This window comes from Rhinoraja longicauda, chromosome 15 (genome assembly GCF_053455715.1).
Source record: "Rhinoraja longicauda isolate Sanriku21f chromosome 15, sRhiLon1.1, whole genome shotgun sequence".
In the NCBI taxonomy this organism is placed as follows: Eukaryota; Metazoa; Chordata; class Chondrichthyes; order Rajiformes; family Arhynchobatidae; genus Rhinoraja; species Rhinoraja longicauda.
Genome location: NC_135967.1, coordinates 17,699,952 through 17,713,689, shown reverse-complemented (window position 1 = coordinate 17,713,689; position 13,738 = coordinate 17,699,952). Strand labels below are relative to the sequence as shown.

General features: G+C 40.9%; 1 protein-coding gene across 1 annotated transcript in view; it reads right to left on the bottom strand.

Moving 5' to 3' along the window:
- The window catches only part of LOC144600360 (UAP56-interacting factor-like), a 32,335-nt gene extending 19,738 nt beyond the window's left edge, over positions 1-12,597 (bottom strand). Inside the window, exons 1-4 of the mRNA XM_078411936.1 lie at positions 12,429-12,597; positions 7,248-7,394; positions 4,748-4,878; positions 4,164-4,276 (exon numbers count right to left, since the gene is read on the bottom strand). Coding sequence (XP_078268062.1) covers positions 4,164-4,276; positions 4,748-4,878; positions 7,248-7,394; positions 12,429-12,501 — 464 coding nt within the window. The 5' untranslated portion in view covers positions 12,502-12,597. The remainder of the gene's footprint in view (positions 1-4,163; positions 4,277-4,747; positions 4,879-7,247; positions 7,395-12,428) is intronic.
- Positions 12,598-13,738: the final 1,141 nt, after the last annotated feature.

Here is a 13,738-nt window from a genome sequence, read left to right as displayed (position 1 = left end):
TGCAAACAAACCTTTACCTATTTGCGAGCCCTCAATGTAGTCTGATGACATAAAAATTAGTGATGAGGATGCTGATCAGTTTATTCAGATGTTTTGCAAGTATTTGCATGGCAAGCTTTTGGAAAGCTTGCACCAAAACTGATTTCTTGACTCTTGCTGTGACTGCATGCAAGAAATCTCCGTTATTGAAGATGACTATATCAATGAGAGAGTATAGCTCAGCAATCTATACTGGCAAGTGACAGTGCCAATAACTGGATCACTGCAGACATAATGTTAGGCATATTATTAATGTGCAGGTATACAACAAAATGGCTTCTGTGTTTGATTATATCAAAAGCTTAGACGTGTGAGCAACTGAACCTGAGAACTATTCAGTTTATAGATCAAATTAAAGGTCATCTCCTCGCAGGCAAACAGTATCCAAAAAGCTGAAGGATAAAGAAATACAATGAAACCCCAAAATGATATGATGAGTGAATGTTAAAAAAAGTAATACAACCAATTAAAATTGGCCAGAAACATATAGCACTTTAATAGACCTCATTGCAAGGTAAAAGATGCCATGCTTAAAGATGTTGTGCAGGTTTGAACCAAATTTGTTGGAAATAGCTAAAAGCTATAGGTTTGTCACAGAAACAGGGTAAGAAAATTTTATATATTGTTACATTAGGAACTGAGTAATTTGATGCTTTTTTGGAACATGCCTTACACAATGGGCTTGTATATGGACCAATAAATCCCAAATTCAGTCTGAAGATGAGCCCAACACAAAATGTCATCAGTCCCTTCACAGATGCTCCGTGACACACTGAGTTCTTCCAGCACTTTATTTTTTTTATTGCAATAAATTCAGTCAAATCTGTTGAACAAGCAAAGTCTACATTTAAATTTGCATGTAAAGTAGCTGGAGAAAGAATGAATAATGGCACAGCAGAGGATTCAATCCCAATCTCCAGTGCTATTTGTGTAGTTTGCATTTACTCCCAGTGTATGGATTTCCTCTGTGTGCTCACATTCCAAGGATGTGTGTTGGTAGATTAATTGGCTATTGTAAATTGTCCCTAATACAGAGGTGAATGGTGGAATCTTGGAGTTGGTGGAAATTTAGTGAAAACTAATGGTACAAGTGTAGGATTAGTGTTAAGGGATGCTTGATTGTCACCACAGAATCAAGACCTCTTTCCATGCTGTTTGACTCTGTCTGTGTGACTCTGACAATTTGGCAGCCTGCAGATTCAAGGCTAAAACATGACACAAAAGCAATTTCAGTGGCAATTCTAAATAACAATAGATATTAGGAAATATGGAGTAAAGCTTGGCACATTGTTGGATTATATGATGATATTTTCAAACACAACTCCACTGGCAAAATAGAGTACAATGTGAGCATTAGACAATTTGCAATGCCGGACTATTGCAAGCCCAAATCCATCCCTTGCACTCCAAAGAATCAAGTTGAAAGAAAATGGATAAATGAGAACAAAATGTTGTGTTTTCAAAAATCAGACTAGGTGTGCTAGGTTGTACTCAAGGCAGAAAACAGTGCACCTGCGCAAAGGCAACAATGTCATGAAAATCAAGACATTCACCACGAACAATATTCACTCTGCATTTTGCCTTGCATGCTGAGTTAGAAGGATCAAAGTTCTTCAAACAATTGGAACTCCCCCTTGACTATGCTTAACTGATCATTGGCAATGTACTTCAGTACTACTTGACCATCAACGTACACAAAGAGCTCTCCTTATGTTAATCCACTGAGTCAAGAGTTTTGCCAAGAATTTCCTGGTCAATATGGATAAAATGTGTAAGATGAAATTGCAGATGCTGGTTTACACCGAAGATAGACACAAAAAGCTGGGGTAACTCAGTCGGTCAGGCAGCATCTCTGGAGAAAAGGAGCAGGTGACCTTTCGAGTCCAGACTCTTCTTCAGACCGAGAGTCAGATGAGAGGAAAATGAGAGATATATCGGTATATAGAACAAATGAATGAAAGAGATGCAAAAAGCAACGATGATCAACAAAAGGTGGAGCCTACAATGGTCCATTGTTGGCTGTGGGGAAGGTGATAATGAGGGATACAAACAATGAAACTAGTAAGATGAATAGGGTGGGGCAGGGATGGAGAGAGGGAATGCAAGGATTACGAAGTTGGAGAAATCAATATTCATACCGATGGGTTCTAAGCTGCCCAAGCAAAATAAGAGGTGATGTTCCTCCAATTTGTGTTTGGCCTCACTCTGACCTTGGCCTCATTCTGAAATGTTGTAGGGAGCAGATTAGTGGGTAATCAAGATCTGTTAATTACCAGAAATTTAGAAAAAGAAATAAAGATTTTGCTGAAAATGTTCAATTGAAGTTGATACAAGGCAATTAGAAACAGTGTAGAAATTGTTGATGTCAATGGCCTACTAACAATGAAAGAATGAAGAAGCTTATTTACTGTGCCAAAATATGACTGCAGCAGAACTAGGGTTGTTCCTGGGAATAATGCCGTTTTACATGTGACTCTTTCCAGTTCTTAAGGTGCAGCAAAGAACAATGAAGTGTGCATGATGAAAGCAAAACAAAAAGATAAGTCAGTGAAGTTCCCCTTAAGAGACAAATAGATAGAGCACAAAAACAGGCTCTTTGGCCCAACAACCATGCGAACTGTTAACTGCACATTTCCACTAAGTCTACATTGATCCCAGCTTTTATTCTCCCCGCATTCTTAAGAGTACATTCTTACCCTTATTCATTGTGAATCTGCGCACACATTGATGTTGTCAAGTGAAACAACATCATGGTATTGGTGCAGTTGCAAGCCATCCAAAAGAATAATGGGTAAGAGAAACCAATTGCTTTCACTTCTCATAACCTCACGAGAAAATGAGTGAAATTATGTATAAACTGAGAAGGAAGTACTTGGAATCACGTCAGGAATCGAGAAATTTGATCCATTTCATGGAGCAGAACCTTTGTTCAAGCAATGCTCACTTTGAAGAGACTTCCCCCTCTCTCACTGCTCCCCCTCTCTCACTGCTCCCCCTCTGCTACTAGATAAATTATATCCTAATTTAGAGGCATCTACCATGGCATCGTCAAGGATGCACTTTTTATTTTTGCATTCCAACAATAAAATTGAGTATTAAAGTTCCAAACAGAATACGATTGCAAAAGGAACAGGCTGCTATAGGAACTCAGCAGGTCAGGCAGCATCTCTGGAGGCAGAGGGATGGTGAGTGTTTTAGGCAAAGAATCAGGATTCATCACTGCTCTTGAGCATGGCATCTGCAATCTCTTGCCTCTCCATTATATCACCTCACTGCAAAGCCTCCTCAAAATAAGCCCTCTGAAGAAATTGTTCTCCTCCCTTCAAAGGGAATTCAGTGAGTCCCTTTCTTACTGCTCCTACTCTGTAGTTTCCACTGGTCTTCTCTTCTTCGACCACGTTTGGAGAGTTCCTACAGCGGTTTGTCTTTTGCTCCAGTTGAGGCTTTACAATCTGGTGTGTCTCCAGAACGCTGCTGCAGATGTTTTGTCATGTCTACCACATGGGAACCCTGAAGTTGGATGTGAAAATGAAACAATGAGGACTTTCCAATAACCGAGGACGAAACTGCAGACAAAACCCAGAATCAAGAATCATGGGTAAAATTGAACAAATTTGCAATAAGCCTTTGAAAACTCCCTTACTGTGATGCCCATGATTGACAGGAGCTTTTTCGAGAGTACATGGAGAGTTTTGTGAAAAAGGACATGACAATTTCCTACCTTTAAAGTAGATTAAATTGTAACACGTGGACTCGTATTATGACTAAACATACTATAGATAAATTGAGGTCCATATATGCATAAAATCAAGGCTTACTTGAACAGCTCATTTCTGAGAATGACCCCTAGACCCCTAAATAAACTTAGTTTGCAAATGTTTGAAACAGAATGAAATCAAACATACTCTTCTTCCTTCAAATGTGCCTCGGCGAATGGAACCCAACATGACAGCCAAATGTATTTCCTTGTACTCTTGTATCTTGCCTCCTTCCTCAGTATTCCCACAGCCACCTTGAGGCACTGTCATACATAACAATTTTATGAAAGAGGCACAATGTATTTCCGAATGCAGAGCTAAGAGAGACTGGATGCATTATTGTTGATGCAATTAAGTTATTGTTACCTTCTTTTGAGCAGTTGAGGAGCCCCCTGTCGTATAGGCCTGAAACTCCTTTTGATTTGCTGTGCTCTTCCCCATATGATCCTTGGAGTTCCTTTCCAAATGGGTGCAATTTGCTGAAAATTTAATAAAGAAATTGATTTTTAAAATTCAAAAAATCACAAAGCCATAGGGCTTTATATTGTTTGCTAATTTATTTGGATTACCTTGCTCCCACTCATTGATGTTTCCATTAGTGGGAGAGTCTAGGACTAGATGTTAAAGGCATTAGTGGGAGAGTCTAGGACTAGATGTTAAAGGACGTTCTTTTAAGTAGGAGATATTTCTTTAGTCAGAGCGCGGTGAATCTGTGAAATTCTTTGCCACGGAAGGCTATAGAGGCCAAGTCAGTGGATATTTTTAAGACAGAGATAGATTCTTGATTAGTACAGGTGTCAGAGGTTATGGGGAGAAGACAGGAGAATGGGGTTAGGGGGGAGAGATAGATCAGCCATGATTGAATGGCAGAGTAGAATTGATGGGCCGAATGGCCTAATTCTACTCCTATTCCTTACGACCTGATGAATGTTATGAATTAAAAGACTCACTTGTTTGGCTGCTATGGTTGGTTTTCTTCCATCTGGTCTAATTCTGGGATATCTAGCCTGTGTTTGCCAGCGTTGATTAATTCTACCATACCCCTGTGATCCAGAGGCATTTCCCTGTGGTCGACTAGATCCTAATTGAATTGACAAAAGAAAATAATCTGCTGACTACAGGTGATAACATTTTCATATGTATTGAATTGTCACATCTGCAGCTCAGCACGAGAATTAATAAGAAAATTGCTTTTGCTCAATTGGCATAAATCTCCTGCCAACATTTCTATCTCAGGATTACAGCATTCACCCTCTGCCCCCTATTGTTACCTATTTATTAATGCAAATTACTGCTATTTAAATAATGTTGCCCATAGCTAAGCCAGTTATCCTGCAAATCATTAGTAATGCCCTCCAAAGAATCAGGAGCTCGCCAGCAGCTTTGGTCACCTGAGTCACAGAGACATTCCACACCGAAAGAGGCCTTCAGGCTCAACTTGTTCATTAGTCCTAGGAGCAGTGTTAGGCCATTCGACCCATCAAGGCTACTCTGCTATTTAATCATGGCTGATCTATCTTTCCCTCTCAACCCCATTCTTCTGCCTCCTCCCCATAACCTATGACACCCTTACCAATCAAGAATCTGTCAATCTCCACCTTAAAAATATCCATTGACTTAGCATCCACAGCCATCAATGGCAATAAATTCCACAGACTCACCACTCTCTGACCAAATAATACCTCCTCATCTCCTTTTTAAAGGTACGTCCTTTTTTTCTGCGGCTATGGCTTTTTGTCCTAGGTTCTCCCACTAGTGGATACATCCTCTCCACATTCTCTCTATCCAGGCTTTTCACTATTCAGTAAGTTTCAATGAGGTCCCCCCCTCACCCTTCTAAACTCCAGCAAGTGAGGTCCAGTGCCTTCAAACGCCCATCATATGTTAATCCAATCATTCCTGGATTCATTTTTGTAAACTTTATCTGGACCCTCTCCAACGCCAGCACATCTTTCCTCAGATATGGGGCCCAAAACCGCTCACAATACTCCAAATACGGTCGGACTAATGCCTTATAAAGCCTCAGCATTACATCCCTGTTTTTGTATTCTAGTCCTCTCAAAATAAATGCTAGCATTTCATTCGCCTTCCTTACTACCAATTCGACTTGCAAATTAACTTTTTGGGAATTCTGTACCAGCACTCCTGAGTCCCTTTGCACCTCCCATTTCTGAATTCTCTCCCCATTTAGAAAATTGTCTACGATTTTATTCCAACTACCAAATTAACGACTGCACACTTTGTTACACTGTATTCCATCTGCCACTTCTAAGCCCACTCTCCCAATCAAGATGCCATATCTAAACTAATCCTATTGCCCCACATTTTGCTAACCCTTTCCTATTAACATACCTGTCCAAATGTCTTTTAAATATTTAAATATTGTTATTGCACCTATTCACTCCCTCTGTGTGAAACGGTTGTCCCTTAGATTCCTATTAAATCTCCATCCTCTCACCATAAACTTATGCCTTTTAGTTCTTGATTCCCCTACTATGGAAAAAAGATTCCCTATCTATTCCTCACATAATTTTATACACCTCTTTAAGATCATCCCTCCGACTCCTAGCCTGAGCACAATAACTGAAACACAACTGAAAACTGAACATAATACTGCGTGCTGCCTGCATGCTACAAAATATTGTACAACTGTAACATAACTTCCTGACTTCTATACTGAACTCTCTTATTGATAAAGGCCAGCATGCCAAACACCCTTTGCATCACCCTAACTACCAGAAATGGCAATTTTTGGAAACTATGTACATGTTTCCCTATGTCCATGCTTTTACCATCAATGCCTTGGGAGTCAGCAATGATGTGAAACTCAACTGAACTAACTACATAAATACCATGGATGCAAAAGCAAGCCAAAGACTGGCCATCTAGCACGGAGTGACTAGTGTCTTGATATCTTAAAATCTATCTGCGATACCGTCATTTACATAGTGTAAGGCAGAATCATGATGAAATATTTTCCCAGGAATTCTAAAGAAGCTCAACACCATCCAGGATAAAGATGCTCACTGCCCTAAATATTCATTCTCTCCACCATTGGCACATGATGGCTTCAAAAATATATCTACAACTTAATGCACTATATTTACTTGCTGAAACTACTCTGATAGCATCTCCCAATCCAGGGACTTCAACCACCAAGAAGCATAAAAAGGCATCAGGTGACGGGAACAATACCACTTCAGGTTACTTCCCTCTCTCGCACATTGTACACCATCCTGACTTGGAAATATATTTGGTGCTCCTCCATCCAGTAACATTTACATACACAGGCAGACAAGATTTTGGATACCAAAAGAAGGCACAAATTAACTCAATTTCAAATATTAACAAGCTGCAAAATAAATATGCCAACAAAAATGCAAGATTAGATAAAATGTCCAGTTCCTGGGTTTGCAATTGTGACATGGTTAATTTTGATGAAGAGCTTACCCTGTATATTCTGCTGCATTCTTTGTCCTGGCTGAATTTGTGGGATGCGAGGGTACAAATTCCATTGCCTTTTCTGTTGTTCTCTTGTCCTGTTAACTGCAATTGTTGCAGAGATGTTTTCCTTTTTATTGAGTTCAATAATTTCATCTGCATAATGCATAAGTACAAAAATTATTTTTTGCAAGTATTACCAGATCTAATGCATAAAATTGGGTTGTGTACTCAATGCTATCCTCTTATCTAGATTTGCTAAAGGCGTCTGAAGAAGGGTCTCAACCCGAAACGTCACCTATTCGATTTCTTCAGAGATGCTGCCTGTCCCGCTGAGTTTCTCTAACATTTTCCTTTGATAAATGAAAAATTGATACTAAAGCAGGAAAATGATATATCTTTGCTATGAAATAATTCTGTGACAATCTCTCCAAGATCATAGAAACGTACAATGCAGTTACAACCCATCCTAACAGCCTCCCTTAGAGAGATTAAAAAATACAAATGATACTAAATTAGTAACAAAATCCCTGTGAAGGACTTTCAAACTGTTGGGAATTTAGTTAAGTGCTGTCTCATACGGATTTTAACATGCTAGATTATATTGAGAAAGATCAGCTTTAACAGCACTGACTGGTTGGAGTAATAATATAGAAATTAAAATAATTTAACATACTAAATACATTTATTCTCATTTAACAAAAGGTAATTTATATACTACAAGACATAGGAAGTCAAGTAAAACACAGCACACACTTGAAATCTGAAATGAGGAAAGAAAATTAGGGAAACACTAAGGCAGGATGCGGGGCGAAAGAAAAACAAAGTTACATTTTCTGGTCACCAGGACATATGTGTGTCAGATTCATTGCCTTCAAAAGGGATATTCTGTCTATTTGCTTATGCTTTTGTGATATTACATTTGGTAATATGGGTAGGATATTACAGTATGTAAAGTCTGAAGAAGGGTCTCAACCCGAAACGTCACCCATTCCCTCTCTCCTAGATGTTGCCTGACCTGCTGAGTTACTCCAGCATTTTGTGATACTTACAGTATGTAAAAGTAGACCTGGGATGAGTAATGAGGGGAACTATTGGTGAAGGTTAACAACATTTATTGCTTAGTCCCACATGCTCAAGTTGATTGGAATAGGTTGTTAGCAGGCAAAGGAACGTCAAGAAAATGGAATGCCTTTAAAAGTGTGACAACAAGAATTTGGGGCTTGCACATTCCTGTTGGGGTGAAGAGCAAGGCAGGTGGGCGCAAAGAAGCTTGGATTAAGAGCTCTGTCGGGAAAAAGAAGGAGGCATGGGACAGATATGGGCAGCTAGGATCAGTGGTATCCCTGGAGGAGGTTTAGGAACTGAGGAATAAACTTAAAACGGAAATCAGGCCGGCAAATAATTGCTCTGGCATATCCAAAGAGATTTTATAAGTACATTAAGGGAAAGACCGTGAGGAGAGAGAGTGAATAGGGCTCCTCAGACACCAAAGCAGTCACCTCTATGTGGAGACGTAGAAGATGGGCAAAGTCCTCAGTTAGCATTTCTCCTCTGTTTTTACTGTGGAGAAAGACATGTAGATTGGAACTGTCTTGAGGACAGTCACTATTATAGTCGAGGAGGTGCCAAACATGCAAAGACATATGAAGGTAGACAAATCTCTCAGGCCTGATCAGATATATCCTAGGATGCTCTGGGAAGCAAGAGAAAAAATTGCAGGTGCCCTGGCTCATAGATATGAATTATCATTAGATATGGGTGAGGTGCTGGAAGACTGGAGGGTGGCTAATGTTGTGCCTCTATTTAAGAAGGGCTGCAAGGAAAAGCCTGGGAACTATAGACCAGTAGGCTTATCATCTCTGTTAGGGAAGTTACTAGAGAGTATTCTGAGGGATAAGAAATGCATGTATTTGGATAGACGGGCTGATTAGGGATAGTCAGCAAGGCAAGGTTTTGTATATGGTGGTGGCCGATTAGGAAAAGGGGAGATGCAACGAGACCTGGGTGTCGTGGTACACCAGTTATTGAAAGTAGGCATGCAGGTGCAGCAGGCAGTGAAGAAAGCGAATGGTATGTTGGCATTCATAGCGAGGGGATTTGAGTATAGGAGCAGGGAGGTCTCTTGAAAGCATCCAACGAACTGGCCTCCACTGCCTTCTGAGGCAGAGAATTCCACACCTTCACCACTCTCTGATTGAAAAAGTTCTTCCTCATCTCCGTTCTAAATGGCCTACCCCTTATTCTTAAACTGTGGCCCCTTGTTCTGGACTCCCCCAACATTGGGAACATGTTTCCTGCCTCTAATGTGTCCAATCCCCTAATTATCTTATATATTTCAATAAGATCCCCCCTCATCCTTCTAAATTCCAGTGTATACAAGCCCAATCGCTCCAGCCTTTCAACATATGACAGTCCCGCCATTCCGGGAATTAACCTAGTGAACCTACGCTGCACGCCCTCCATAGCAAGAATATCCTTCCTCAAATTTGGAGACCAAAACTGCACACAGTACTCCAGGTGCGGTCTCACCAGGGCCCGGTACAACTGTAGAAGGACCTCTTTGCTCCTATACTCAACTCCTCTTGTTACGAAGGCCAACATTCCATTGGCTTTCTTCACTGCCTGCTGTACCTGCATGCTTCCTTTCATTGACTGATGCACTAGGACACCCAGATCTCGTTGAACTCCCCCTCCTCCTAACTTGACACCATTCAGATAATAATCTGCCTTTCTATTCTTACTTCCAAAGTGAATAACCTCACACTTATCTACATTAAACTGCATCTGCCATGTATCCGCCCACTCACACAACCTGTCCAAGTCACCCTGCAGCCTTATTGCATCTTCCTCACAATTCACACTACCCCCCAGCTTAGTATCATCTGCAAATTTGCTAATGGTACTTTTAATCCCTTCGTCTAAGTCATTAATGTATATCGTAAATAGCTGGGGTCCCAGCACCGAACCTTGCGGTACCCCACTGGTCACTGCCTGCCATTCCGAAAGGGACCCATTTATCCCCACTCTTTGCTTTCTGTCTGTCAACCAATTTTCTATCCATGTCAGTACCCTACCCCCAATACCATGTGCCCTAATTGTGCCCACTAATCTCCTATGTGGGACCTTGTCAAAGACTTTCTGAAAGTCAAGGTACACTACATCCACCGGCTCTCCCCTGTCCATTTTCCTAGTTACATCCTCAAAAAATTCCAGAAGATTAGTCAAGCATGATTTCCCCTTCATAGATCCATGCTGACTCGGAATGATCCCGTTACTGCTATCCAAATGCTCAGCAATTTCGTCTTTTATAATTGACTCCAGCATCTTCCCCACCACTGATGTCAGACTAACTGGTCTATAATTACCCGTTTTCTCTCTCCCTCCTTTCTTAAAAAATGGGATAACATTTGCTATCCTCCAATCCATAGGAACTGATCCTGAATCTATAGAACATTGGAAAATGATCTCCAATGCTTCCACTATTTCTAGAGCCACCTCCTTAAGTACCCTGGGATGCAGACCATCAGGCCCTGGGGATTTATCAGCCTTCAGTCCCACCAGTCTACCCAAAACCATTTCCTGCCTAATGTGGATTTCCTTCAGTTCCTCCATCACCCTAGGTTCTCCGGCCCCTAGAACATTTGGGAGATTGTGTGTATCTTCCTCAGTGAAGACAGATCCAAAGTAACGGTTTAACTCGTCTGCCATTTCTTTGTTCCCCATAATAAATTCCCCTGTTTCTGTCTTCAAGGGACCCACATTTGCCTTGACTATTTCCTCTTCACGTACCTAAAAAAACTTTTGCTATCCTCCTTTATATTATTGGCTAGTTTACCCTCGTACCTCATCTTTTCTCCCCGTATTGCCTTTTTAGTTAACTTTTGTTGCTCTTTAAAAGAGTCCCAATCCTCTGTCTTCCCACTCTTCTTTGCTATGTTATACTTCCTCTCCTTAATTTTTATGCTGTCCCTGACTTCCCTTGTCAGCCACAGGTGTCTCTTACTCCCTGGCGAGAGAGGAGAGCGGAGAGGGAGAGAGCGGCGGGGGAGAGAGAGAGAGGAGAGTGGTGAGAGAGAGAGAGAGAGAGGAGAGTGGTGAGAGAGAGAGAGAGAGAGAGAGAGAGAGAGAGAGAGAGAGAGAGAGAGAGAGAGAGAGAGAGAGAGAGAGAGAGAGAGAGGAGAGCGGCGAGAAAGAGAGCTGCGAGAGAGAGAGTGGCAAGAGACAGAGAGCGGCATGAGAGTGCGGCGAGGGAGAGAAAGAGCGGCGAGAGAGGAGAGTGGCGAGAGAGCACGGTATACACAATAATAAATCAATTCCAATACATCCACCTAGTCAGGCCCTGGAGGTGTTTTGTAAGTCTCAATCAAATCATCTCTCATTATTTTAAACTCATGAAAATTGTTTTAATCACCCCATAGTGCAAATCTACCAACATGCACTGGTTGGAAATTTTTCTGCATTAAATGTAATGTAAATCCAATAAGTAATACCATTTTTTCTTAATACTCAATTTATCACCCAATACTCATTTAATATAACTTAATACTCAATACTTCCTTAATATTGGAATATTTAATTATTCCCACCTGATCAATTCACTAATTGAAGAGTAGGGTGCGAGTAGCCACTTTACAAAAGAAAAATGTGATGCCAAGATTACTGTGTTGGTTTGGATTTTCATCAGTCCAGGAATTTGCAATTCCCTGAGAAAGCATATCTTTCACTTTTTACCAGATGAGTTGTTGAATTGAAGTTTACCCTTTAATGCTGTTCATTTAAGAAAACCGTTCAGCAACACAACCGCTCAGAAAGCACCAAAACCATTGGATTATGAACTGTAAACACAAATACTCACAACCGAATGTTAGTCACACATATGTGTGTGTGTGTATATATATATATATATATATTTATATATATAACGCAGATCGGCGGCCGCAGTATTTCTAAGCACTGACGCATGACGTTGCAGCAATGCAATATCGTCGCTCCTTATTTAGTGATTCGCATCTGACCGATCTCATACGACATCTCCCATTTTACTCCCTCCCAAAAAGTTAAAGAAAACATCATTTTTTAAAGCACATATTCTAAGCCTTGTAATAGAGACCTGCTCTCCACGGCGTTTCGGATTAATAATTTCAGAAAAACTGCACTGACAATTTTAGGGAAACGTATTATACTTGCCCAAAGACATGTCAATCTTTTCCGAGTTTTTGTCAACGTCCATAGGAACAGGTTCAGCGGTAAACTCAGTCATTTCCACTTTATGGCGGATGATAATGGACAATTCAAAGTGAAGTGAAGAGTAGACTTGAGAGTTTGTTACTTGTTCAGATTTAGCTTCTATCTCTAAGGCGCATGTACGGAATGCTGTCTGCGCTGTGATAGTCATAACGTGACTTGAAATAACGATGCGTAGGGAACGGATTAAATTCCTGGGAATGGCAACGGATTAATCTAGTTGCTAATATCATAGCTACTGAACATATCAACCAAAGTTACATTAAAATTAACATGAACGTGGAGTCAGAGACGTAGGTTCGATCCCCCGACATTGACATCGCAAAGACGTGGGGATTTGTAGGTTAACTGGCCTATGTAAATTGTCCCTAGTATGTAAGGAGTGGATGAGTAAGTAGATAAAAGAACTGGTGTTCGATGTTTGGCGGAAAGACCTATTTCCATGCTGCATTCTAAACTAAATCTAAATAGACAATAGACAATAGGTGCAGGAGGAGGCCATTCGACCCTTCTAGCCAGCACAGCCATTCAATGTGATCATGGCTGATCATTCTCAATCAGTACCCCGTTCCTGCCTTCTCCCCATACCCCCTGACTCCGCTATCCTTAAGAGCTCTATCTAGCTCTCTCTTGAAAGCATTCAGAGAACTGGCCTCCACTGCCTTCTGAGGCATAGAATTCCACAGATTTACAACTCTCTGACTGAAAAAGTGTTTCCTAATCTCTGTTCTAAATGGCCTACCCCTTATTCTTAAACTGTGGCCCCTGGTTCTGGACTCCCCCAACATTGGGAACATGTTTCCCGCCTCTAACGTGTCCAACCTCTTAATAATCTTATATGTTTCAATAAGATCCCCTCTCATCCTTCTAAATTCCAGTGTATACAAGCCTAGTCGCTCAAGTCTTTCAACATAAGACAGTCCCGCCATTCCGGGAATTAACCTAGTAAACCTACACTGCAAGCCCTCAATAGCAAGAATATCCTTCCTCAAATTTGGAGACCAAAACTGCACACAATACTCCATGTGTGGTCTCACAAGGGCCATGTACAACTGCAGAAGGGCCGCTTTGCTCCTATACTCAACTCCTCTTGTTATGAAGGCCAACATGTCATTAGCTTTCTTCACTGCCTGCTGTACCTGTATGCTTACTTTCAGTGACTGATGAACAAGGACACCCAGACCTCGTTGTACTTCATCTTTTCCTAACTTGACACCATTCAGATAATAATCTGCCTTCCTATTCTTACCACC